Source organism: Hordeum vulgare, chromosome 5H (assembly GCF_904849725.1).
Source record: "Hordeum vulgare subsp. vulgare chromosome 5H, MorexV3_pseudomolecules_assembly, whole genome shotgun sequence".
Taxonomy (NCBI): Eukaryota; Viridiplantae; Streptophyta; class Magnoliopsida; order Poales; family Poaceae; genus Hordeum; species Hordeum vulgare.
Window position 1 is genome coordinate 559,936,101 of NC_058522.1, and position 20,670 is coordinate 559,956,770.

General features: G+C 47.9%; 1 protein-coding gene and 1 pseudogene across 1 annotated transcript; one reads left to right on the forward strand and one right to left on the reverse strand.

Annotated features, from left to right (window-relative positions):
• Positions 1-8,103: 8,103 nt before the first annotated feature.
• On the reverse strand, positions 8,104-9,178 carry LOC123399166. Its single transcript, XM_045093596.1, has one exon. The coding sequence runs from the start codon at positions 8,701-8,703 to the stop codon at positions 8,230-8,232; it is 474 nt and encodes a 157-aa protein (XP_044949531.1). The 5' UTR covers positions 8,704-9,178; the 3' UTR covers positions 8,104-8,229.
• A 3,354-nt stretch (positions 9,179-12,532) lies between these two features.
• LOC123400577 lies at positions 12,533-12,616 on the forward strand (annotated as a pseudogene).
• Positions 12,617-20,670: the final 8,054 nt, after the last annotated feature.

Consider the following 20,670-nt stretch of genomic DNA (forward strand, 5'->3'; position numbering starts at 1 on the left):
AACTCGGCTTTGAGCTTTTCTAGTTCAACCAGAGCCAATTTATACTTATCTTCCGACTGAGTTCGGGCATCTTGTTGATCAGCCAAATTTTTCCTTAAGTCGCCCAGCGCTAGTTCGGTCTGGGCAAGGTTTTCCTATTTAAAAAAAAGAGAGTTTAAAACAAAGACAAGTCTCAGAATTATTGCAAGGCAATACCCCTGACACTTGGGGGCTAATGTATAATTTCTCAAGGGAAATTATACAGAAATCGAGACCCGGCTCATCATTTTACTGATGACCCGGCCCTTGGGGGTTACTGGTCGCGAAGCTTGTTAAAGACCCGGCTCATATTTTACTGATGACCCGGCCCTTGGGGGTTATTGGGAATAATATAGAGTATAAAGTTTACCTCATGTTTGTCGTTTAACATCTTCAGCAGATTTTTCTCCATCTCATAGCTCGCTTCCAGGCGACTTGCGAAGCCAGAACAGAGTTCTTTAAACTCCAGATTTGCATAGTCGGAAAGCTTCGCCTTGGAGAGCCCAGACTCGGGGATTGCTTGAGAGGAGGATGCTACGTGTTTGGACAGAACTGTCGCCGCCGGCTTGGAAAAGCCAGAACCAGTAATGACTACAGCATCTGGGTCATCCGCTGTTGCCAATATGTTTGGCGATTCAGGGGCGTCAGCTGTTCCTTTCGGCGACTCAGGAAGACCCACTTGAATTGCCGGCTCAGCGTGACCCAGATCCTCTTGAGTCGGAGTTGATTTCCTTGGAAGTTCGGAAGTTGCGTCAGGGATTGATCCACTGGTTTTCCTTTTTTTGGCTTGTGCCCTAACCAGAGGAGATAAACGTGTTAAGGAATTGAAAAAGATTATTATTCTCAAAAAGTCAAGGCAAAAGACTTACCCCGGAACTCGAATCATTGATGGAAGTGTTGACATTGCTGAGTCGCCGGAAGAAGGGGGAGAATTCTGCAGGAATTATACATTAATAATGCAGGCGGGTTGCAGATGTAATCCAAAGCAGCACGGACAATGGTTGTTCTTATATAAAAAAGGGTACCTCGCTTGGTTTTCTTTTGTTTGTGGCTGGCAAGCCAGATATTAGATCGCCGGAGTGACTTCGTGTCTTCCGGTTTGAGGCGTGTTGTGTTCTCTTCAATAAGAAATTTGGGTCCAAATGGGCATCTGGATGTGAGAAGGGGACTTTCCCACATATTCGCCGGGCCGGCTTAGGCGGGGAAGCAGATGAATTGGAGGAAACAGAAATTACCTCGACGGAGTCCTCTTGGCTTTCGTTATTTTCATTCTGTTACAAGAAGAATGGGAGATATGAATAAGAGGTCAAAAGTAATAAGTGGCGAGTAAAAAGGGGACGGATTTGTACCTCTGAAAGTGCGTCGCCGGCTTGAGATTCGTCGACTTCAGATGGCTCGGCCGCAACAGATTTACCTTTGCCCTTGTTTTTCTTGGAGGGCGGCTTAGCAGTCTTCATGGCTTGCTTTTTGGGTCTCCTAGACCAGAACTTGTCGCCTTTCTGGAAAGATATATGGCATGAACTTATAATGACAATAAAACAGAAGGAATAAAAATCAAGGGCGGGTCAGCTTTGGTTACCTTGGGCGCCGGGTTGATCTTGCAGAAGGGCTTAAGGCCGATTTGGCCGCACTTTCCTGCGGGCTCGCCGGTCAGTTTTTTGATGATGGCGACGATGTCTTTCTCCGTTAATGCTGTGTGAAAGTAGCATTGGGGATGGTCCAGAGTGCCGTCAAATTCACACATTAGACCATCTCGGCGGCTCAGAGGAAGAATCCGCCATTCGACCCAGCAACGGATCAGGTCAACCCCGGTAAGACCATTGTTCGTCAGGGATCTCAGTTCAGACAAAATTGGGATGAACTCCGACTCTTCTTCCTCGGTGAGCTTGTCGAGGATCTTGAAGTTAACTGGAAGGCGGGTTGGCCTGTAGCCCAGAAGTTTGTTCTCACCAGCGGGGGACGTTTCTTTACAATAAAACCAAGATTCACCCCAGCCCTTGGGATGGCTAGGCATGGTGAGTGAAGGAAACGGACTGTCCCTACGGCGCTGGACGTTGACACAGCCGAGTTCCAAACTGGGGCCGTTGTGGAATTCCGTCTGGCGATTCAGATGGAAAAAGTGCCAGAATAGGGGAACGGAAGGCTCGATCCGCAGATAAGCTTCGCAAAGGACTTGGAACTGACTCAAGTTGCTTATGGAATTGGGTCCCAAACCCTGGAGTCGGACATTCATGAAGGTCAAAGCGTCCCTAAGAAATTTAGATCCGGGTGGCTTAAAGCCCCGTTCCAAGTGTTCCACAAAGACTACTATTTCCCCTTCTTTGGGGTTGGGGAGATCTTCTCCCAACCCGGTGCGCCATCCAATGACATCTTGAGGATCCAAACAGCCGGCTTTCACGTAATTAGCTAGAACAGCGTCATCAACTTTGGTAGGAAGCCAATCGCTCTTGAAAACGGCACCCATGCTACAAGTAGGTAGAAGTATGGTATTACATGTCTCGAACATCTACTGTGTGAATCGGGATCAGTTCATATTAACCCGCCAGACTAAGAGGCCGGGTTGGGTTGATGTGGCGACTTATCGAAGCAGGGCTATTTCCAAAGGCAATATTACTGTGGATAGTAAGGTCTACTCGTTCTGAAGCACTAAGGGGGGGACGAAGGTTACAAACAGTTTTTTACAAACAATGAATGAGGAATGGATCTGCCGAACAGATATAAGACCTACGAATATGGCTGAGCATGAACAATATATTATCAGGTAATGCCCCTCGTTTGGAGAAGGTATTGTATTCAGAATATCGCAAGAACAGCGAATGGTTAAAATTATTCGAAGCACTGGCTACCCTAGCGGCGCTCGGACTCATGGATTCGAGGGAGATAAACGACTACAAGCGGAAAGCTTCAAAGCTACGGCCATGGCGAAGATACGAGCAAAGAATAAACCTACTCCTAAGAGGGGGAACGAGGACCTAACATGATGCTCTCGGTCGAAGAAGACCGACGGTGACGAAGATTGCCGAGGAAGCGTGGGGGTCCCGACGAACGAAGAGGCCTTCGGCGGCGGCGGAGCTCGGGGCGAACGGCGAGGTTGTCGGTGATGGTGCGATGGACAATAACGGCGGACGGATTGACCAAGGTGCGAAGCTCGACGACGGCGACGGCTTGCGGGCGGCGCTGGAGCTCCTCGAACGGGGGCGGAGGTTGCGGCCAGCGGCGAAACCCTCGGGAAGCGGAGCGGTTTTTTGTTGCGATAATGGGGGGACTAACGAGACTGGTAGGTGGCCAGTGTCAGCCCTGTCCCTTCCGCCTATTTATCAGGACGGGCGCTGGAATCGAGGCGCTGTGAGCGGGAACCGTTTGGGAACAAAAGATTCGCCATGATGACGTCCGAAAATTTTGGGATAATGATGCACTAAAAGATCCCTTGGGATTGTGTTAAATTTCCCGAAAATCGAGGGCTAAGGAAAGTGCTGACGGGAAATGCATCGGCGGCTCAAAGATTTTTCCGGTACCAGTTGGCGAGTTAAAATTTCTGGCGTATGGAGGAACACAAAGGAGTGAATCACCTTCAACTAAAACAGAAGCATTGGCATGAAGATTCAAGTCAATTTGGGCCCTAATGTTGGGGATATTGCTTATCAAGTGACCCGCCCAATATGGGCCGGGTTACTAGTAAGGCGATTCATCCTTTAGGGCTAGTTGGGCCTCAGCCTGGGCGGTTCAAGGCCGCAGGATGGTTATGATTTATGGAAGGTCTCTGGGTTTTGCAAGACGGCGACTCAGAGACCGCGGTGGTCACGATTTGTAAAGAGGAAGGGACTCTTGTAAACCCTAAAGCCTCGACCGCTATATAAAGGCGAGTTTGGAGGGGGATAGATAGGTTAGAAATCATCGAGTGCTAGGTAAGGCGAGTTACGCCTTTCTTGTAATCGAATCCACATCAATACACGCCAAGCAGGAGTAGGCTATTACCTCCACGCGAGGGGCCGAACCTGGGTAACCCGCCGCGTTCCTCCTGTTCAACCCCTTTGAGTCGCCACCAAAGTGCGATGGTTCCCATACTAAGTCCTTTCACGAGGACATCTGCCGTGACAAAACCACGACAAGTCCTATTAGGATACTTTTTCATAATGCGGAAGTATTGATCTTTGATCCTTTGCCAATATCTCTTGGCAGTTTGAGAAACACCCGTGCATGCATCAAGAGACACCGCACTCCATGCTTGGATCAAAGCTTGATCTTCCAAGATCGTGTATTTCTTCGATCTTTGGCTTTTCCCACTCTTTGCTTGCGATTGCTCAAACGCTTCCGCTTCGATCTCCTCCAATTCGTCCGCAGCACCATGATCATCCACGCTGCCGTCCGTTTCATTGTAGTTGAATGGTTCGAAAGAGGCTTGATAAATGTCAACCGCGTTCGTGTCCAACATGTTCATGAACTCGGTTGTTGCATTGTTCGAACCACCGCTATAGCGAACTATAACAAGACACGAGCTATCGAGACTAATGGCGAAAAATGAAAGGGAATCGCCAAGACCGAAGAGACATACCTTCCGGCCATTTTGTCGAACAACTCGGTCGCGGGGGGAGCGGGATCGTTCAACGGCATCGCTGGAGCACCTCCTTGCGGGGGGATGAACTCAGAGGTTGAATAAGGTGGCCTCCTTGAAGCCGGAACCTTCCTCCGCTTTACGCTCGCGGCCTTGCCGGCCTTCTCCGTCGTCGGACGGGATCGCACTGCGGCGTTGGCACCCGGAGCGCGGGCCTTCGCGGCGAGGGCAGCCGGATTCCCGCTCTGAACGACCACGTTGCCCTGCCGCTTGCGGGAAGGCGTGGCGTGTGCTTGGGCGACGGCGGCGGGGGCAACATGGCCGGCGACGAGATCCGCCCGAGGGAAAGGAGCATGCGCGACCTCGACGGTGACGGGGGACAGCATGGGGTCCTCCATGGCGGCGAGGAACGGTCGGGGAGGAGGAACCGAAGCTTGCAGAGGGGGGCAATGGTGGCGGAGGGTGCGGGGAGCGGGGAAAGGGCGTGCGGAAATGTCCCTCCCGCCAAATCTCGCGCCGGATAGGGGTTCAGCTCGGGTCGGCCTCCCAGCCCGTGAAGATAAAGGTTGGGGGAGAAGATTTGTCGCGCCTCGCAAAAAAAATTGCGGGCCGGGGCGGGATACAGGTCTGATCGTGCGGATGTTCCGACCCCGACCCGCAATTTAGCGGTTATTTCGCGGGCTGGGGCGGAATGCAGGGTCTGCTAGAGGTGCTCTTACGCACTTACTCAATTCCTCTCTCAGGCATCTCGTCGAACAACTTGTGTGCGTGTATGGAGGATGCTGTAGCCGCCCATTCATCTCTGGCATCTCTCCCTCGGCTGCTAACCCTGACCCTCTCAGTTGGTTTGTGATAAAATCACAAAAATCTAATAGGGCAATCCAATAGATACACTTTGAACTGACCTAACCATATCCTACAAACCACCATTAAGATATTTTCTAGATTGTATATTTTAGAGATCTCTACCATGATATACCACACTGATATATCTATACAATACATAATTTATACAATTGTCGAAACATATTTCAAAGAAAACTTCTGTTGCACATTACAATTTAAATTTAGCACAACCCAAAGATTTCAATGACAAATGATATACTATAACTTCATACCAAAGAAACACAATGATTAATATTCAGCCACATTATTATGTGGTTGACTATTCAACTAAGTAATAAACAAAATAGACTCACTAAAAAATTATTATGCACCAAATAAAAATAAATAAGTATGAAAATTTAATATAAATCATGTTTAATTTACTATGCATAGACAAAAATAAAAATATGCACCACGACCGGTAGAGTTATAATACAAACTTGGCCCGCAAATAACAGTCGCCAAATAACATTTACGTAATTTTTTAATTCTTCCGCTGGCTAAATGTGTGAGGTCCGCCAAGCGCGACTTCACTTATTTTGTGCGAAAGGCCAAATAAGATTCAACATTTATATTCAAGAGTCATAACCACGTTGTAAAAGTCCGCCGTGAATATAGCATTGCTCCTGCCAAAGTACATAACACCAAGCTCTCCACTTTTATAAAGGTCTAATTGATGTAACTCACTTAACTCCCATCACCATCCTTAATCCTATCCATCTTTTTCTTTTGGCACTTCCATCTACTCGGCTTATAATTCAAGACGCCACTCTACACATCCACGGTACCAAGTGTTCTCTAAGATCTAATCAATCGATGACTTATCCGATCATCTTTTTCTTCATCCTGCTCATCGCCGCCGTTGCCTATCGGTAAGAGATACATCATCGACGACGTGGACGGGTGGCGTGCGCCGTCACAAAAAGCAAGGACAAGTACATGAAGTGGGCCCGCACCATCCAATTCTTCTTCAATAGCTTCATTATTAAGGAGGACTAATTAGGCAAAAAACGACCGATTGATCAACCTGTGTGCATTTTGTTTTTTAACCGAAAATAACTCTCGTTTGTCTCTCTCTTTATGAAGAATTCATGTACAAGAACGACTCAGTTGGAAAAGTGGGCAAGTATGTGTACTGCCACTGCAACTGCACCACTTTGGCCGACACGAAAACCACCAGCGACAACAACTTGTTCTTCCTCCTCAACGCCCGCACCTTCGCCTACTTCACCAGCACTAACATCAAGCACCGCAAAAAAGGTCAACACCTCATGCTCAAGGGCAAGGCCAGGTCAACACTGGCTCTCTCAACTGATATTCCTAGCCCTCTCGCACATGTGCGCCCGCGTCTGCACCACCATGACCGTCGGTGGTGCATCACTGCCCTTGTCATCTGGTTGCGCCTTGGTGTTGGTGGTTTGTGTCACAATGCTTAACTTGATCGGAAAGTAACTGTTTAATTTTCTCTCCTTGTCAAAAAAAATACCTCAATACATTAGGGAGGCTGCTAGGCGGCATGCGGATGTAGAGGCAAAATAACAGCCTTCCTGATAGCCGTATGATGCGTTCGAGTGCGACCGTTCGATCTTTTCACTCTTCTTTTGCACATTTTTTTCTTGCGCACAGAAAATACAAGGACCAGCCTCCATCTTCCTCACAGCGCGTCCCAGCACCACTCCTAGCAGTAGCTTGCTACTCCGGCTCTAGTGCACTCACAGCTCCAGCTCCGGTGGACTTGCAGCACCGGCTCGCAGCCTCGTCGGAACAGCCCGAGCCACCGTCGCATAAACATCTCGCAGCACGTCGTCGAGTCGTCATCGTAGCACCGACTTGTAGCCCGGCGGCGTCCCAGCGTCACTGAAGTAGCCATAGCAGCCGTCGCAGCATCAGCTCGAAGCATGATGACGACCATCACAACATCGCCAGAGTAGCCATAGCTGCCGTCGCAGCATCGGTTCGCGGCACAACTGCGACCATCACATCATCGCCGGAGTAGCCATAGCCGTCGTCGCAGCATCGGTTCGCGGCACAACTGCGACCATCACAGCATCGCCAGAGTAGCCACAACCGTCGTCACAACATCAGCTCGCAGCACAATGGCGATCATCACAGCATCGCCGGAGTAGCCATAGTCGTCGTCGCAACATCGCCTCGTAGCATGACAACGGCCATCACAACATCGCCGGAGTAGCCCGAGCCACCGTCACAACATCTGCTTGCAGCACGGCGGCAACCATCGCAGCATCACCGGAGTAGCATGGAGAAGGCCCCACCGACGAGATCCAATCAGTTTTAAAGGAGAGAGAATAGGAAAGAGATAGAAACGGATTAGGAAAGAAATGAGTGGGCGAGCGATGTTCACTCGAGGAGATAAGGACGAGGGAGACCACGCTGTGCGCGCGCCTGCGAAACGCGTGGCGAGCGCACAAGACGGCTGCCACGAGAGTATGTGCATCCAGCAGGTTCCATATACTCCCTCCGTTCCTTAATATAAGACCTTTTAGAGATTGCAATATGAACTACATACAGATGTACATAGACATATTTTAGAATATGAATTCACTCATTTTGCTCCGTATGTAGTCTTCTAGTGAAATTTTTAAAAGGTCTTGTATTTTGAAACGGAGGGAGTATTACGCATGACAACATATGATCATAAAAATTAAAATCTTGTCGTCCTTAAGTTTACACGTATTGCATCCGTAACCGTCCGTGATGTTTTATTAACGGCCAAGATTGATTCCCTACTTGTAGCTAGCCCAGTGGCAAACAAACTAGCAACGCAGCGGCAGCCCGCGCGACCTGCGGCGGCTCTTCCTCATCCCGAGCACTCCGAGCACCGCCCTCACGATGCCTCCCGTCGCCTCCGGCCACGACTGCACCCTCTGCCTGCATCCCCTCTTCCCCTTCAGCTGGGACTCCGACTGGTACGACGGTGGCGGCGAGATGGGCGGCACCAGCCGCGTAGCACCACCACCGGCGCCGGCAGCGCCGCCGCTCGCCCGAGCCGTCGCCGTCGTGGCCTGGAGCGAGTCTTTTCCCGGCGAGACGGCAGCCGCGCCCCGTTTTGGCGTGCCGGGCGCGGACTCCCACAGGAACGGCACGCCGGCGCCGCGCAGGCTGTAGTACACCCTGAAGGACGCGTTGGTGAGGCTCGACGGCTCACTCGCCGACACCGCCCTGCCGTCCCCGCCAAAGCATCTCTTGGTGGAGACCGGCCGGAGCGCGAGCTGCTGCGTCGAGTCCATGCTGTTGTTCGCCCTCTCTCCGATCCGCTGGAATCACACGGTAACTTCAAAACCCACACCGGAGTGGATCTAGCCGATCGAGGTGTGAGTTGTGAGTCTCGTGACACGATGCTCAGATCCATGGCCACAGGGGGTTCCTCCCCATTATATAAGCAGTGAGGCTTTGACTTTTAGGTAGGCTTGATCTCAAGGCACTGGCATGACGACTGACCTGGCACGCCACAGATTCTTCTAGTACTATATATGTGGAAACTGACTGGAAGCTTAGGGGGGGGTTTAATAATGGGGTTAATGTATATGAGCGTGTGAGTTGGTAGCAGCCTTGATTTAATCACTGATTGATTGAATAATGAGCAGCTGATGGTGCATCATTATCAAAGTGGCTTCAGTGACAAATGGGGCGGCGAAAGGGTGTTGGAGTTCCTGTTTGACCCACTAACTGCAAAGCCTTAGCTTAGCTGAGCCATTCTTCAGGACTTGGAGATCTGGGTCTTGTTCTGTACGTATAGTTGATGAGAAGCTTAACCTTATTTTAGAGAGAGATCAACGCGTTGATTAGAGTAGGCGACATGACCCTGAGGTCAGTTTAAATTGGTTACTATATGAAGCTTGCTTTCTTTCAGACAGTGCTACCTCACCTAAACGTCAGTAAAATGGCAAGGGATGGGACGGATGAAATCGCCCAACGTACTAACTGAAGCCAACGTGCACGAACCCTCGGACAAACAAACTGATGGACTGAAGCCAACAACTGACAGACCAGGTTTGTGTGTCAATCGTCAGTAAAGAGCCAGAATTTGCAACATGCTCGAAGTTTTATCTGGCGCTGAATTACTTGCCGCCGCCGTCACCTGGTTTCACCTGATGATCCAGGCGACGAGGCCACTGCTGAACTGAACTGCCGGAGTAAATGCAGCTAGCAACCCCCAAGCCTGACAAAGATACTAGTGCATACAAGAAGTTCGAGGGTAGACTTTGAGGTGTCACTTGCTTGCTTCGGATTCGGATGCATACAAAGATACTACTAGTGCGGACCAAATCATACATCATGTTTTTTTATTGACCTTGCCACGGTTTAGCAAGGAAAATGTGGTTAATTTTAGGTAGCCGTGTACGTACGTTTGGGCCAAAACCGTGTAAGAAGAGGGATACAGGTGAGAGGAGGGTGGTTTCATGTGTTCTTTTCATTGATCAGCGATCCTGAGTGTCCACCTCGAGTCGTTGTACTTCGGATTCGGTCGCAGCGCCCGCGTAGTACGGCTGGATCGCACAACACCGAAGACAGTAGAATCTGAACATTTGCTTGACTGAACATCCTCTCCCAGCTTCTGAACCCGTTCGTCAGTTTCAGGCTGCTCCCAGCTACCATGATCCAACAGTGCACGTTGCCGTTGGTGCTGCAGTGAACCGTACGTGGACAAGTGCGCACGGCGGGTCTTATTATTCAGAGATAGGAACAAATTGTGTGCTTGAATATGCAACAGATTAGCTATCATTCATGTGCCCTGACGGATGGGCCTCTCTTCCTCAAGTAATTATTAGTGTTCAGCTCGAGCCGAGCCGGTGTACTTCAGGCTCGGTCACAGCGCCCGCGTAGTACGGTTGGGTCTCACAACACCGAAGACGATAGAATTAATCTGAACATTTGCTTGACTGAACACCCTCTCCCATTTTCTGAACCCGTTCGTCAGTTTCAGGCTGCTCTCCGCACCAGTCCAACAGTGCATGTTGCCGTTGGTGCTGCAGAGTCAGGGATCGTAACAGATCCTGGGCATCCTGCAGAGATCATTCTCCGCATGTAGTTAAAGCCAACCCACCGCGTTTGTCGACTAGCAACTGTTTGCATCGCTCTATTTCTTCTGAACCTATTCTTCAGCTTGATTCATCCATCTTTTTCTTGACAATGCTGATCCATCCGTCTTGTAACATCAGTATTCAGAAATTTAGAAGAACTGTCAACTAATTAAGTGTACAGAGTATGCAAAATCAGATAGGGGTAGAGCTTTGGAGCGATGACGGGTAGCTACGAACGGCAAGGCCTTGTGAACGATGACGAACGGCTCGCTGAAGACGGTGGAGTAACTCTCTCTCCGCCGTTGGAGCTGGTCACCGCCGAGAAGGTGGTTGACTTGTGGTTGGCCGGCCGGCATGTCTTCATGCCTAGCAGACAAGCAAACGTATAGCGATCATCGTAAGAGAGATCACCAAGAATATGCAACACCCACATACGTGATCATCGTAAGAGTGATCACGAGAGATCACCAAGAATCCATTCCATTCATCGGTGTATTTCTGGTCTTACTCCTGATCGCGTAGTGGTAAACTGCTTGCCTGGTAGTTAGAGTGGTAGGTACTGGCAACTTATAAATGTACTGATCCTATCATCATAACCTTGCCCATTTTGCAACCCTGTAGCGTGTTGCTTGCCATTGCCTGTTTGTTGTGTTCATGGCTACAAATGCATGTCAGCATGTGCACACCACGCTCGCACTGTCCCAAACGGCCCTTGTAGCTATCAACGAAAAAATCGCAATCAATCACTGCACTGCAGTACTATTGTTGCCAAGAATGGGAGGAGGATGGGCTCCAAGGGTCTATAAGGTACTCCGTTTCATCTACACCAAAGACCCATAAAAGAGGGTGATAATGCGTAGGGATACTGACCCATGTCTCTATCATCTATCTCACCTTAACCCCCTAAAGAAACCAAAGCAATGCAGAGCAACTCAATCACACTTGCTAAGGCTGCACTCACGAACCGAGGTAGTTGCTTCAACAAAGTGAGACGGCCACATTTTAATCTGTTCTGACGCTTGGAAAATGGACCGATCAAAAGTGAGCATGAAAGGTGTTGGCATCCGGCAAGAAATCAAGATCCGTGCCAATTAATCTCTGTATGTTCATAGCTCACCAGACATATATTGCTACTGCCAGTAAAATTTGTTTTGGGGTCATGCATGTGACGGTGTGAAAAAACCAAAGAGGGCCACTCCTTTCCCGACCTCCAAAACCCTGGCACCACCAACTTTTCCATGCTCCCCTCCCTTACCATTGACAAGCAATGCCCGTGTTAGACATTGTAATATTGTGTGCGTGTAGTTTAAGTTAGGATTGATCTTGTAGATATATTCTCTATATAGATAAAGATCAATTATAACCTCTCATGTAAATATTCTTGTATTCGGTTGGCTTTGTGCCTTTATATACACGCATACGTCCCTGCTATCAAGCATACGTTTCTACCTAGTTATTTTCACATGGTATAGAGAGCCTTCCTCTTCCCATCTATGTCCAATCCTTCCTCCTCCACCGCCGTCGCCGCCATGAAATCCTCCACCTCCCTTGCCGCTCTTGGTCATACCATAACTGAGAAGCTTTCCAGAGAAATTTTTTTGGTGTGGAAGGCTCAGGTCCTTCCCCACATCAGGGCTGCTGGCCTGATGGGGTACCTCGACGGTACCACGCCGGCGCCCCCTGCTGTTCTGACCACGGAGACGGAGGTCTCCGGGAAGAAGGAGTTGATCTCTCCGGGAAGAAGGAGTTGATCTCAACTCCGAATCCCGCATACACTGTGCGGTACAGCCAGGACCAGGAGGTCCTGACTTTCCTGCTCGCGTCCCTCTCCCGGGACGTCCTTCTCCAAGTCCACACCGTCACCACCTCCTCCGGCGTGTGGCAGATGATCCTCATGCTGTTTGCGTCACAGTCCCGTGCACGCAAGATCCAACTACGTGGCCAGCTTTCCACGACCCGCAAAGGTGATCTATCCGATGCTTCTTACTATACTAATATGAAAGGCTTCGCAGATGAGCTTGCGGCGGCAGGGACTCCCGTTGACGAAGATGAGGTTGTCTCTCATATACTGCACGGTCTAGATTCAGATTACAACTCCTTTGTGTCTGCAATCTCGACCCGTGCAGCAGAAGACAATCCCATCGGCCTCGGCGAGCTCTTCTCCTTGCTCCTCTCTACCGAGACAAGGATTGAATCTCAAAACACCACTGCTGCCCACTCCCTCAACCTCGCCTCCAAGGGGAGTGGTCGCAGCAGTTCTGCTCGTTTTTCTGCTGGCGGTGGCGCCCCCTTCAACAACTCCTTCGGCGCTGATGCGTCACCACCGGGAGGAGGCGCTGCACATCCTCAAGGTCCGCTTGTTTGCCAAATATGCAAACTTGCTGGCCATGGCGCCTGGTCCTGCAAAAAGCACTTCGACAAATCCTTCAACATCAACCCCAAGCGCCAAGACAATCGTGCCAAGTCTGCCAATGCGGCGGCTACCTCCTATGGAGTTGATACTAATTGGTATCTTGACACGGGTGCGACAGATCATGTGACCGGTGAGTTGGAGAAACTCACCGTTCGTGATCGCTACACCGGGCCAGACCAAATCCACACAGCAAGTGGTCAAGGTATGGAAATTGGACATGTTGGTCACACACTTCTTCGTACTCCACATGTGTCTCTCAAGTTAAACAATATCCTACATGTGCCTACTACATCTAAGAGTCTACTTTCTGGTCATCAACTAACCAAACATAACGATGCATATCTTATTGTTTACCCGGAGTTCTTTTCTGTGAACGATCAGGAAACGGGGAGAACAATCCTTCACGGTCCAAGTAGAGGTGGACTATATCCGATTGCTGGCCAGCCGGCTATCCCTGGGCGTCAAGTTCTTGGAGTCATCAAGCCATCTACCTCTAGGTGGCATAGGCGCCTAGGACACCCATCTCTTCCAATGGTGCAGGAAATTCTTCGCAATCATAATCTTCCCGTGTCTAGTAAAACCGATCATCACTTAGTATGTGATGCAGGTCAAATGGCTAAGAGTCACCAACTTCCTTATTCTCGTTCAACTAGTGTATCCCATGCTCCTATAGAGCTCATTTTTTCAGATGTATGGGGCCCTGGGCCTGTTTCTGTTGGCAAACAAAAATATTATGTCAGTTTCATCGATGATTTTAGTAAGTTCAGTTGGATTTATCTCATCAAACATAAGTCCGATGTGTTTCAGAAATTTCATCTTTTTCAAGCACTAGTTGAGCGCCTATTTGATAGGAAAATCATTGCTATGCAAACTGTTTGGGGTGGTGAATATCAAAAGTTGAATCAATTTTTGAACGCATTGGTATTACGCATCATGTGTCCTGTCCCCATGCTCATCAACAAAATGGCTCCGCTGAGCGTAAACACCGTCACATTGTTGAGGTAGGTCTCTCCCTTTTAGCACATGCATCCATGCCACTCAAGTTTTGGGATGAGGCTTTTCTCACGGCTGTCTACCTCATCAATCGTGTTCCTAGTCGAGTCATTCACGACCAAACTCCTCTAGAACGCCTTTTTGATACCACACCTGATTATTCATCCCTTCGTATCTTTGGGTGTGACGTTTGGCCAAATTTGCGACCTTTCAACAAACACAAACTTGAGTATCGGTCCAAACAATGTGTTTTCCTTGGCTACAGTCCACTCCATAAAGGGTATAAATGTCTTGATGTTTCCATGGGTAGGGTCTATGTTTCCCGTGATGTTATTTTTGATGAGAAAATCTTTCCTTTTGCTGCCCTACACCTCAATGTCGGCGCACAACTCCGTGCGGAGCTTGTTCTTTTGCCTTCACTTTTTCCTCCAACATCAACTCAAGTCTCCCAAGAGGAAGTTCATACTAATACTGTGTCTATTTCTAATACCAGTGCGCCAGGCTCTGATGAAAATTTTGCAGAACATGGAGATGATTTTATGCAGGCATCGCATGCTACAGATTCGCCAGCCACAACAAATCCAGGCGGCACAAACTCCCGTGCTGATCTGCCTGCAAGATTTGCCTCGGGATCCCTTGCGCCAGACGCGTCAGGCGCATCAGCCGCGGGATCGGCGCACCAATCCCGCCCGCCTCTGCCGCCCTATGTGGCACGACCTCACACGCGGAACCGGCTGGCGGTCTCCCGACATCGGTCACGTGCCCGGTCTGGCACAGGACTCCGCTGTCTCGGGTCTGGCCCGATCGGCCGACACATCTCCCTCGGGCCGGCCCCGGTCCCCTGCTGCAACTGCCTCCACCGACGCGCCGTCTGCCACTGCCCGTGGGCCGCCCTCTCCTCAGATGTTGGAGCCGCCATCCCCTGCCGATTCCCCTGGCCCCGTGACAGGCTCTGGCTCGTTACATGCAGCTGATGGCGACGGCTCTGACACCGCTGCCTCCTCCGATGCCCCTGATGCACGTCGGCGCCACCAAAATCTTCTGCCACCACCGCCGCCTACACCTACCGATCATACTCATACACGTTCTCGCAGTGGTATTTTAAAACCTAAAGAATATAAAGATGGTTGTATTCGTTGGGGTTCTTTTTGTGCTACAGGTGAACCGCAAAGTTTGACGGAGGCCCTTGCTCATCCTAACTGGAAGGAGGCGATGTATGAGGAATATCGTGCACTCATGGCAAATCGTACGTGGCACCTTGTGCCACCACAGAAAGGTACAAATCTTATTGACTATAAGTGGGTTTACAAGATAAAACGTAAGTGTGATGGCAGTGTTGATCGTTATAAAGCATGGTTGGTAGCAAAAGGTTTTAAACAATGCCATGGTCTTGATTATGAGGATACCTTTAGTCATGTTGTCAAAGCTGCTACTATCAGGTTAATTCTCTCTATAGCTGTCTCTAAGAGTTGGTGCATGCGACAGTTGGACGTTAAGAACGCGTTTTTACATGGTGTTCTGGAAGAGGATGTATTTATGAAACAACCACCTGGGTATGTGGATCCAAGGTCACCTAATCTCGTTTGTAAACTTGATAAAGCACTGTATGGTCTCAAACATGCACCACGAGCTTGGTATTCTCGCCTATATGTCAAGCTATAGTCACTTGGTTTTATACCTTCCAAATGTGATACATCACTGATTCTTTACTCTCGGGCTGGTGTCACTATTTTTATGCTCATCTATGTTGATGATATCATTGTTACCGGCTCTCATCCTTAGGCAGTTGAAGCTCTTCTCACTGATCTTCGCATGGATTTTGCTCTCAAGGATCTTGGTTCCCTACACTATTTCCTTGGTATTGAGGTAACCCCTGTTGATGGTGGCATTCTTTTATCTCAAGGGAAATATTTACTTGAACTGCTTCAACGAGTGGCTATGCCAGGCTGCAAACCAGTTAGCACACCCATGTCAACCTTTGAGAAGCTGTCATTGTTTGATGGTCATCCTCTTGGGGCTGAGGACTCTACTCAGTACAGAAGCATTGTTGGTGCACTGCAATATTTGACATTAACTCGTCCTGATATTTCCTTTCCAGTTAACAAAGTTTGTCAATTCTTGCATGCTCCTACTTCTGTACATTGGACTGCTGTCAAGAGAATTCTTTGATACTTGCAAGGCACCTTGACTCATGGTCTTTGTATTCGCAAGTCTGATTCCATGTTGGTGAGTGCTTTTTCAGATGCTGATTGGGCTGGCTATCCTGATGACAGAAAGTCCACTGGAGGTTTTGCTGTGCTTGTTGGAAGTAATCTGGTTTCCTGGACTGCTCGCAAACAATCTACTGTGTCCCGCTCCAGTACTGAGGCTGAATATAAAGCACTTGCTAATGCCACTGCTGAAATTATTTGGGTACAAAATCTCTTGAATGAGTTGGGTATTGCTCATCCTCCATCAGCTTCCCTTTGGTGTGATAATTTAGGTGCAACCTATCTGTGTGCTAATCTCATTTTTCATGCTCGTACCAAGCACATTGAAATTGATTATCATTTTGTTCGTGAACGAGTTGTTCAAAAGTTATTGAATATCCGGTTCATCCATACTGGAGATCAAGTGGAAGATGGTTTCACTAAACCACTTACAACTCGACAGTTAGAGGCATTTCATCGCAATCTCAACTTAGATAAGTTGTGATTGAAGGGGAGTGTCAGACATTGTAATATTGTGTGCGTGTAGTTTAAGTTAGGATTGATCTTGTAGATATATTCTCTATATAGATAAAGATCAATCCTAACCTCTCATGTAAATATTCTTATATTCGGTTGGCTTTGTGCCTTTATATACACGCATACGTCCCTGCTATCAAGCATACGTTTCTACCCAGTTATTCTCACAGCCCGCACAATGGACAACGACCGCTAATTTTCCCATGACCCTTTCCCTTACTGCTGGCTTGCAATGCCGGCACAATGGCCACCAAATGTCCTATGCTCCACTCCCATACCATAGGCTAGCGAACCCGCCCAATGAACGACAGCGGCATGGGCATCTCTCTACTGTTCTCTTGGTCACTTTTTTTAGAAATGGAGGCATCGCCCCGGCCTCTGCATCGAAAGATGCATGCATTCTTTTATTAAAATAAAGTAAACGAGTCCACCAAAAGTACATCAATCCGCGAATAACAAATAATAGATAGATACAAAGCGCCCAATGCGCCCCAACCAGTGACGAAAATAAATAGGACGATGACTAGCCACCTATCCTTTTAGCCTGCTGCCAGCCAAACCGGTTGAATATAGCCTGTGCTACCATCTCCCAGCGGACACACCCAGTAACCATAAGCTCCCTGCTTTCCGCACGAGTGAGTGATGACCACGTGCGGATCAGTGCGGTAGCCCTGAACATAACCTGCAAAAAATTAATAGATATGCATCTGTTAAACACTAAGTCGTTCTTGCAGTTCCAAATCGCCCACATTAATGCGCAGGCTCCCACCCGGATAATTTTAGCCAAATGACCACTAACTCCCTCCACCCATGTCCCAAACAACGTGTTGACAGTAGTGGGGGGATTGATATTAAACGCAATGTGTATAGAGCGCCATAGTATTTTAGCCATCGGGCAATGGAAAAAGAGGTGCTTGATAGTTTCGTTATCTTGAAGCTGCATCGCTGGTTACCTTTCCAGTTACGCTTAGCCAAGTTGTCCTTTGTTAAAATAACTCCTTTGTGGAGAGACCACATGAAGATCTTTATTCTCAACGAAACACGGACCTTCCAAATATGTTTGGATCTTGGAATGTACCCCGAATCTATAAGATGTAAGTACATCGGTTTTACAGAAAAGGCACCATTCTTAGTGAGTTTCCAATGAATGGTATCTGGTCTATCCGACAATTGTATATCCATTAACCTTCTCACTAAGTGAAGCCAGCTTGTCCATCTTTCCCCGATCAAGGACCTACGGAATTGAATATTTAGAGGTGTGTGACTCAAAATTGTCGCAACAGACGCTTGTCTGCGTTGGACAATATTGTATAGGTGTGGATATTCCAGTGCACGGGGCAAATCCCCTAACCACGTATCCTCCCAGAATCTAGTTGATTCCCCATTAGCAATGACAAACCTAGTCTGGTTGAAAAAGGCCGTTTTACACCTCATCAATCCTTTCCAGAATGGAGAATCATTCGGTTTAACAGTCACCTGTGCTAAGGTCTTACGTTGCAAGTACTTATTCCTTAGAATCTGCACCCACATGCCTTCGGTTTCTACCGAAATTCTAAACATCCATTTACTTAAGAGGCATATGTTTTTAACCTCTAGATTCTCCACCCCTAAACCTCCTTGATCCCTTGGTCTGCAAATGATGTCCCATTTAGTAAGCCTATACTTTGTTTTCACTCCATCACTCTGCCAGAAAAAACGTGACCGATAAAAATCTAACCTTTTCCTTACCCCTACTGGTAATTCGAAAAAGGACAGGAGGAACATCGGCATACTACTTAATACTGAATTAACAAGTACTGATCGTCCGCCATACGATAGAAGCTTGCCATTCCAGCAACTGAGCTTCTTTTCGAATCGGTATTCGATACATTTCCACTCCTTGTTTGTTAGTTTCTGGTGGTGAATAGGTATTCCCAAATAGACAAATGGGAATTTCCCACTCTCACAACCAAACAATCGGTTGTAAGTGGTATGTTCAGCTCTTGCTTTTCCAAAGCAGAATATTTCACTTTTGTTAAAGTTAATCTTTAACCCGGACAACTGTTAAAACAAGCATAAAATGAGTTTCATATTTCGGGCCTTATCTAAATCATGCTCCATAAAGATAATAGTATCATCGACATACTGTAGGATTGAGACGCCCCCATCCACAAGATGCGGTACCAGTCCTCCTACTAGATCTCTGTCACTAGCTCTCCTAATCATTAAGGCCAGCATGTCCGCAACAATGTTGAAAATAATCGGCGACATAGGATCTCCTTGTCGCAAACCCTTTAGTGTTTGGAAGAAATGACCCACGTCATCATTAACTTTGATCCTGACACTTCCTTTTTTAATGAAACAGTCTATATGCTTCCGCCATAACTGATCAAACCCCTTCATACGTAAAGTTTGTTGCAAAAATGACCATTTAACTTTATCGTACGCCTTTTCAAAATCTACCTTGAAGATAAATCCATCTAGTTTCTTTCAGTGCATTTCATGTAACGTCTCATGCAGGACGACCACCCCTTCCAGGATATTCCGTCCAGGCATGAACGCTGTCTGCGTTGACTGGACCACCCAGTGAGCGACCTTAGCTAACCGATTAGTACCCACCTTTGTGAATATCTTGAAGCTAACATTAAGCAGACAAATGGGGCGAAATTGTTCGATACGTGTCGCCCCCTCTTTCTTTGGTAACAACGTAATGATACCAAAATTCAAATGAAAGAGTTTTAGTCGCCCGCAAAATAGGTCGTGAAACATTGGCATCAGGTCATCCTTGATGATAGGCCAGCATTTCTTATAGAACTCAGCCGGAAAGCCATCTGGTCCAGGAGCCTTGCTATTATTCATTTGTCCAATTGCCTCAAGCACCTCTTTCTCCGTAAAAGGAGCGGATAGTATCTCATTATCAGCATCTCCGATTTGAGGAATATCCGCTACCATTTGCTCATCCATAGTGATAGAACTGTTATCCGACACTCCGAAAAGCTGTCTATAGTACGTTGAGATGTACAATTTTAAGTTCTCATGACCAACTATTGTATCCTCATCCTGTTCTAACTGCATAATCCTCTTCTTCCTATGCTTGCCATTCGCTATCAAATGGAAAAACTTCGTATTATTGTCCCCATGGACAATCGAACGTACTTTAGCCCGAAGAGCCCACTTCATTTCCTCCTCTCGAAGGAGTACTCGAACTCTCTGTTCAGCTTCCTCCTTGGATGCCCTTTCATTTGCATCTAACAAACCAGAATCATCTTTTCGATCTAGATCGTCAATATACTTTAGGAGTCTATCCCGCTCCTCTTTATAAATCCCAAATTGATATTTAGCCCACCCCCGGAGGAACTGTCGGAGATGTCTAATTTTGTTTTGCCATCTTTCAACATTAGACATCCCTCCACAATCGACCTTCCATTCCCGCGCTATCATATCCATGAAACCCTCTCTCAAGAACCAACTAGTTTGAAAGAGAAGTTGTTTTTATTACCCGAGTGGATAGCATCCCCGGAATCCAGAAGTAATGGTGTATGATCCGAAAGAGCCCGACTGAGTGCACATACAGACACTAACGGGAACTTCTGTTCCCACTCAGTACTAGTGAGCACCCGATCTAGCTTTTCAAACGTCTGTGCTTGTAAGGAATTAGCCCAGGTGTACTTTCTACCAGAAAGTTCAATCTCCCTGAGATCCAGACTTTCAATAATAGTGTTAAACATAAATGGCCATCTGCCATCAAACCTATCATTGTTTTTTTCATCAGAGCGTCTAATGATGTTAAAATCACCCCCAACCAATAGAGGTAACTTGTCATCACAATTCGGACCAAATCGGCCAGAAAATCCGGTTTCAGCTCAGACTGGGCAGCCCCATAGACCGCTACTAGAGCCCATAGAAAACCGTCAACTTTCGATCGCAACCTAAATTTGACCGCAAACTCACCCAACACCACATCGCGAATCTGAAGTGAGTCGCACCGCACCCCAAGTAAGATCCCACCAGATCTTCATCTTGGTGGAAGACAGTGCCAGTCAAAATCCACTCCTGCGGATA

Excerpts from the sequence above, each read along its gene's own strand:
- LOC123399166 (XM_045093596.1), bottom strand. The coding sequence starts at position 8,703 with ATGGACTCGACGCAGCAGCTCGCGCTCCGGCCGGTCTCCACCAAGAGA.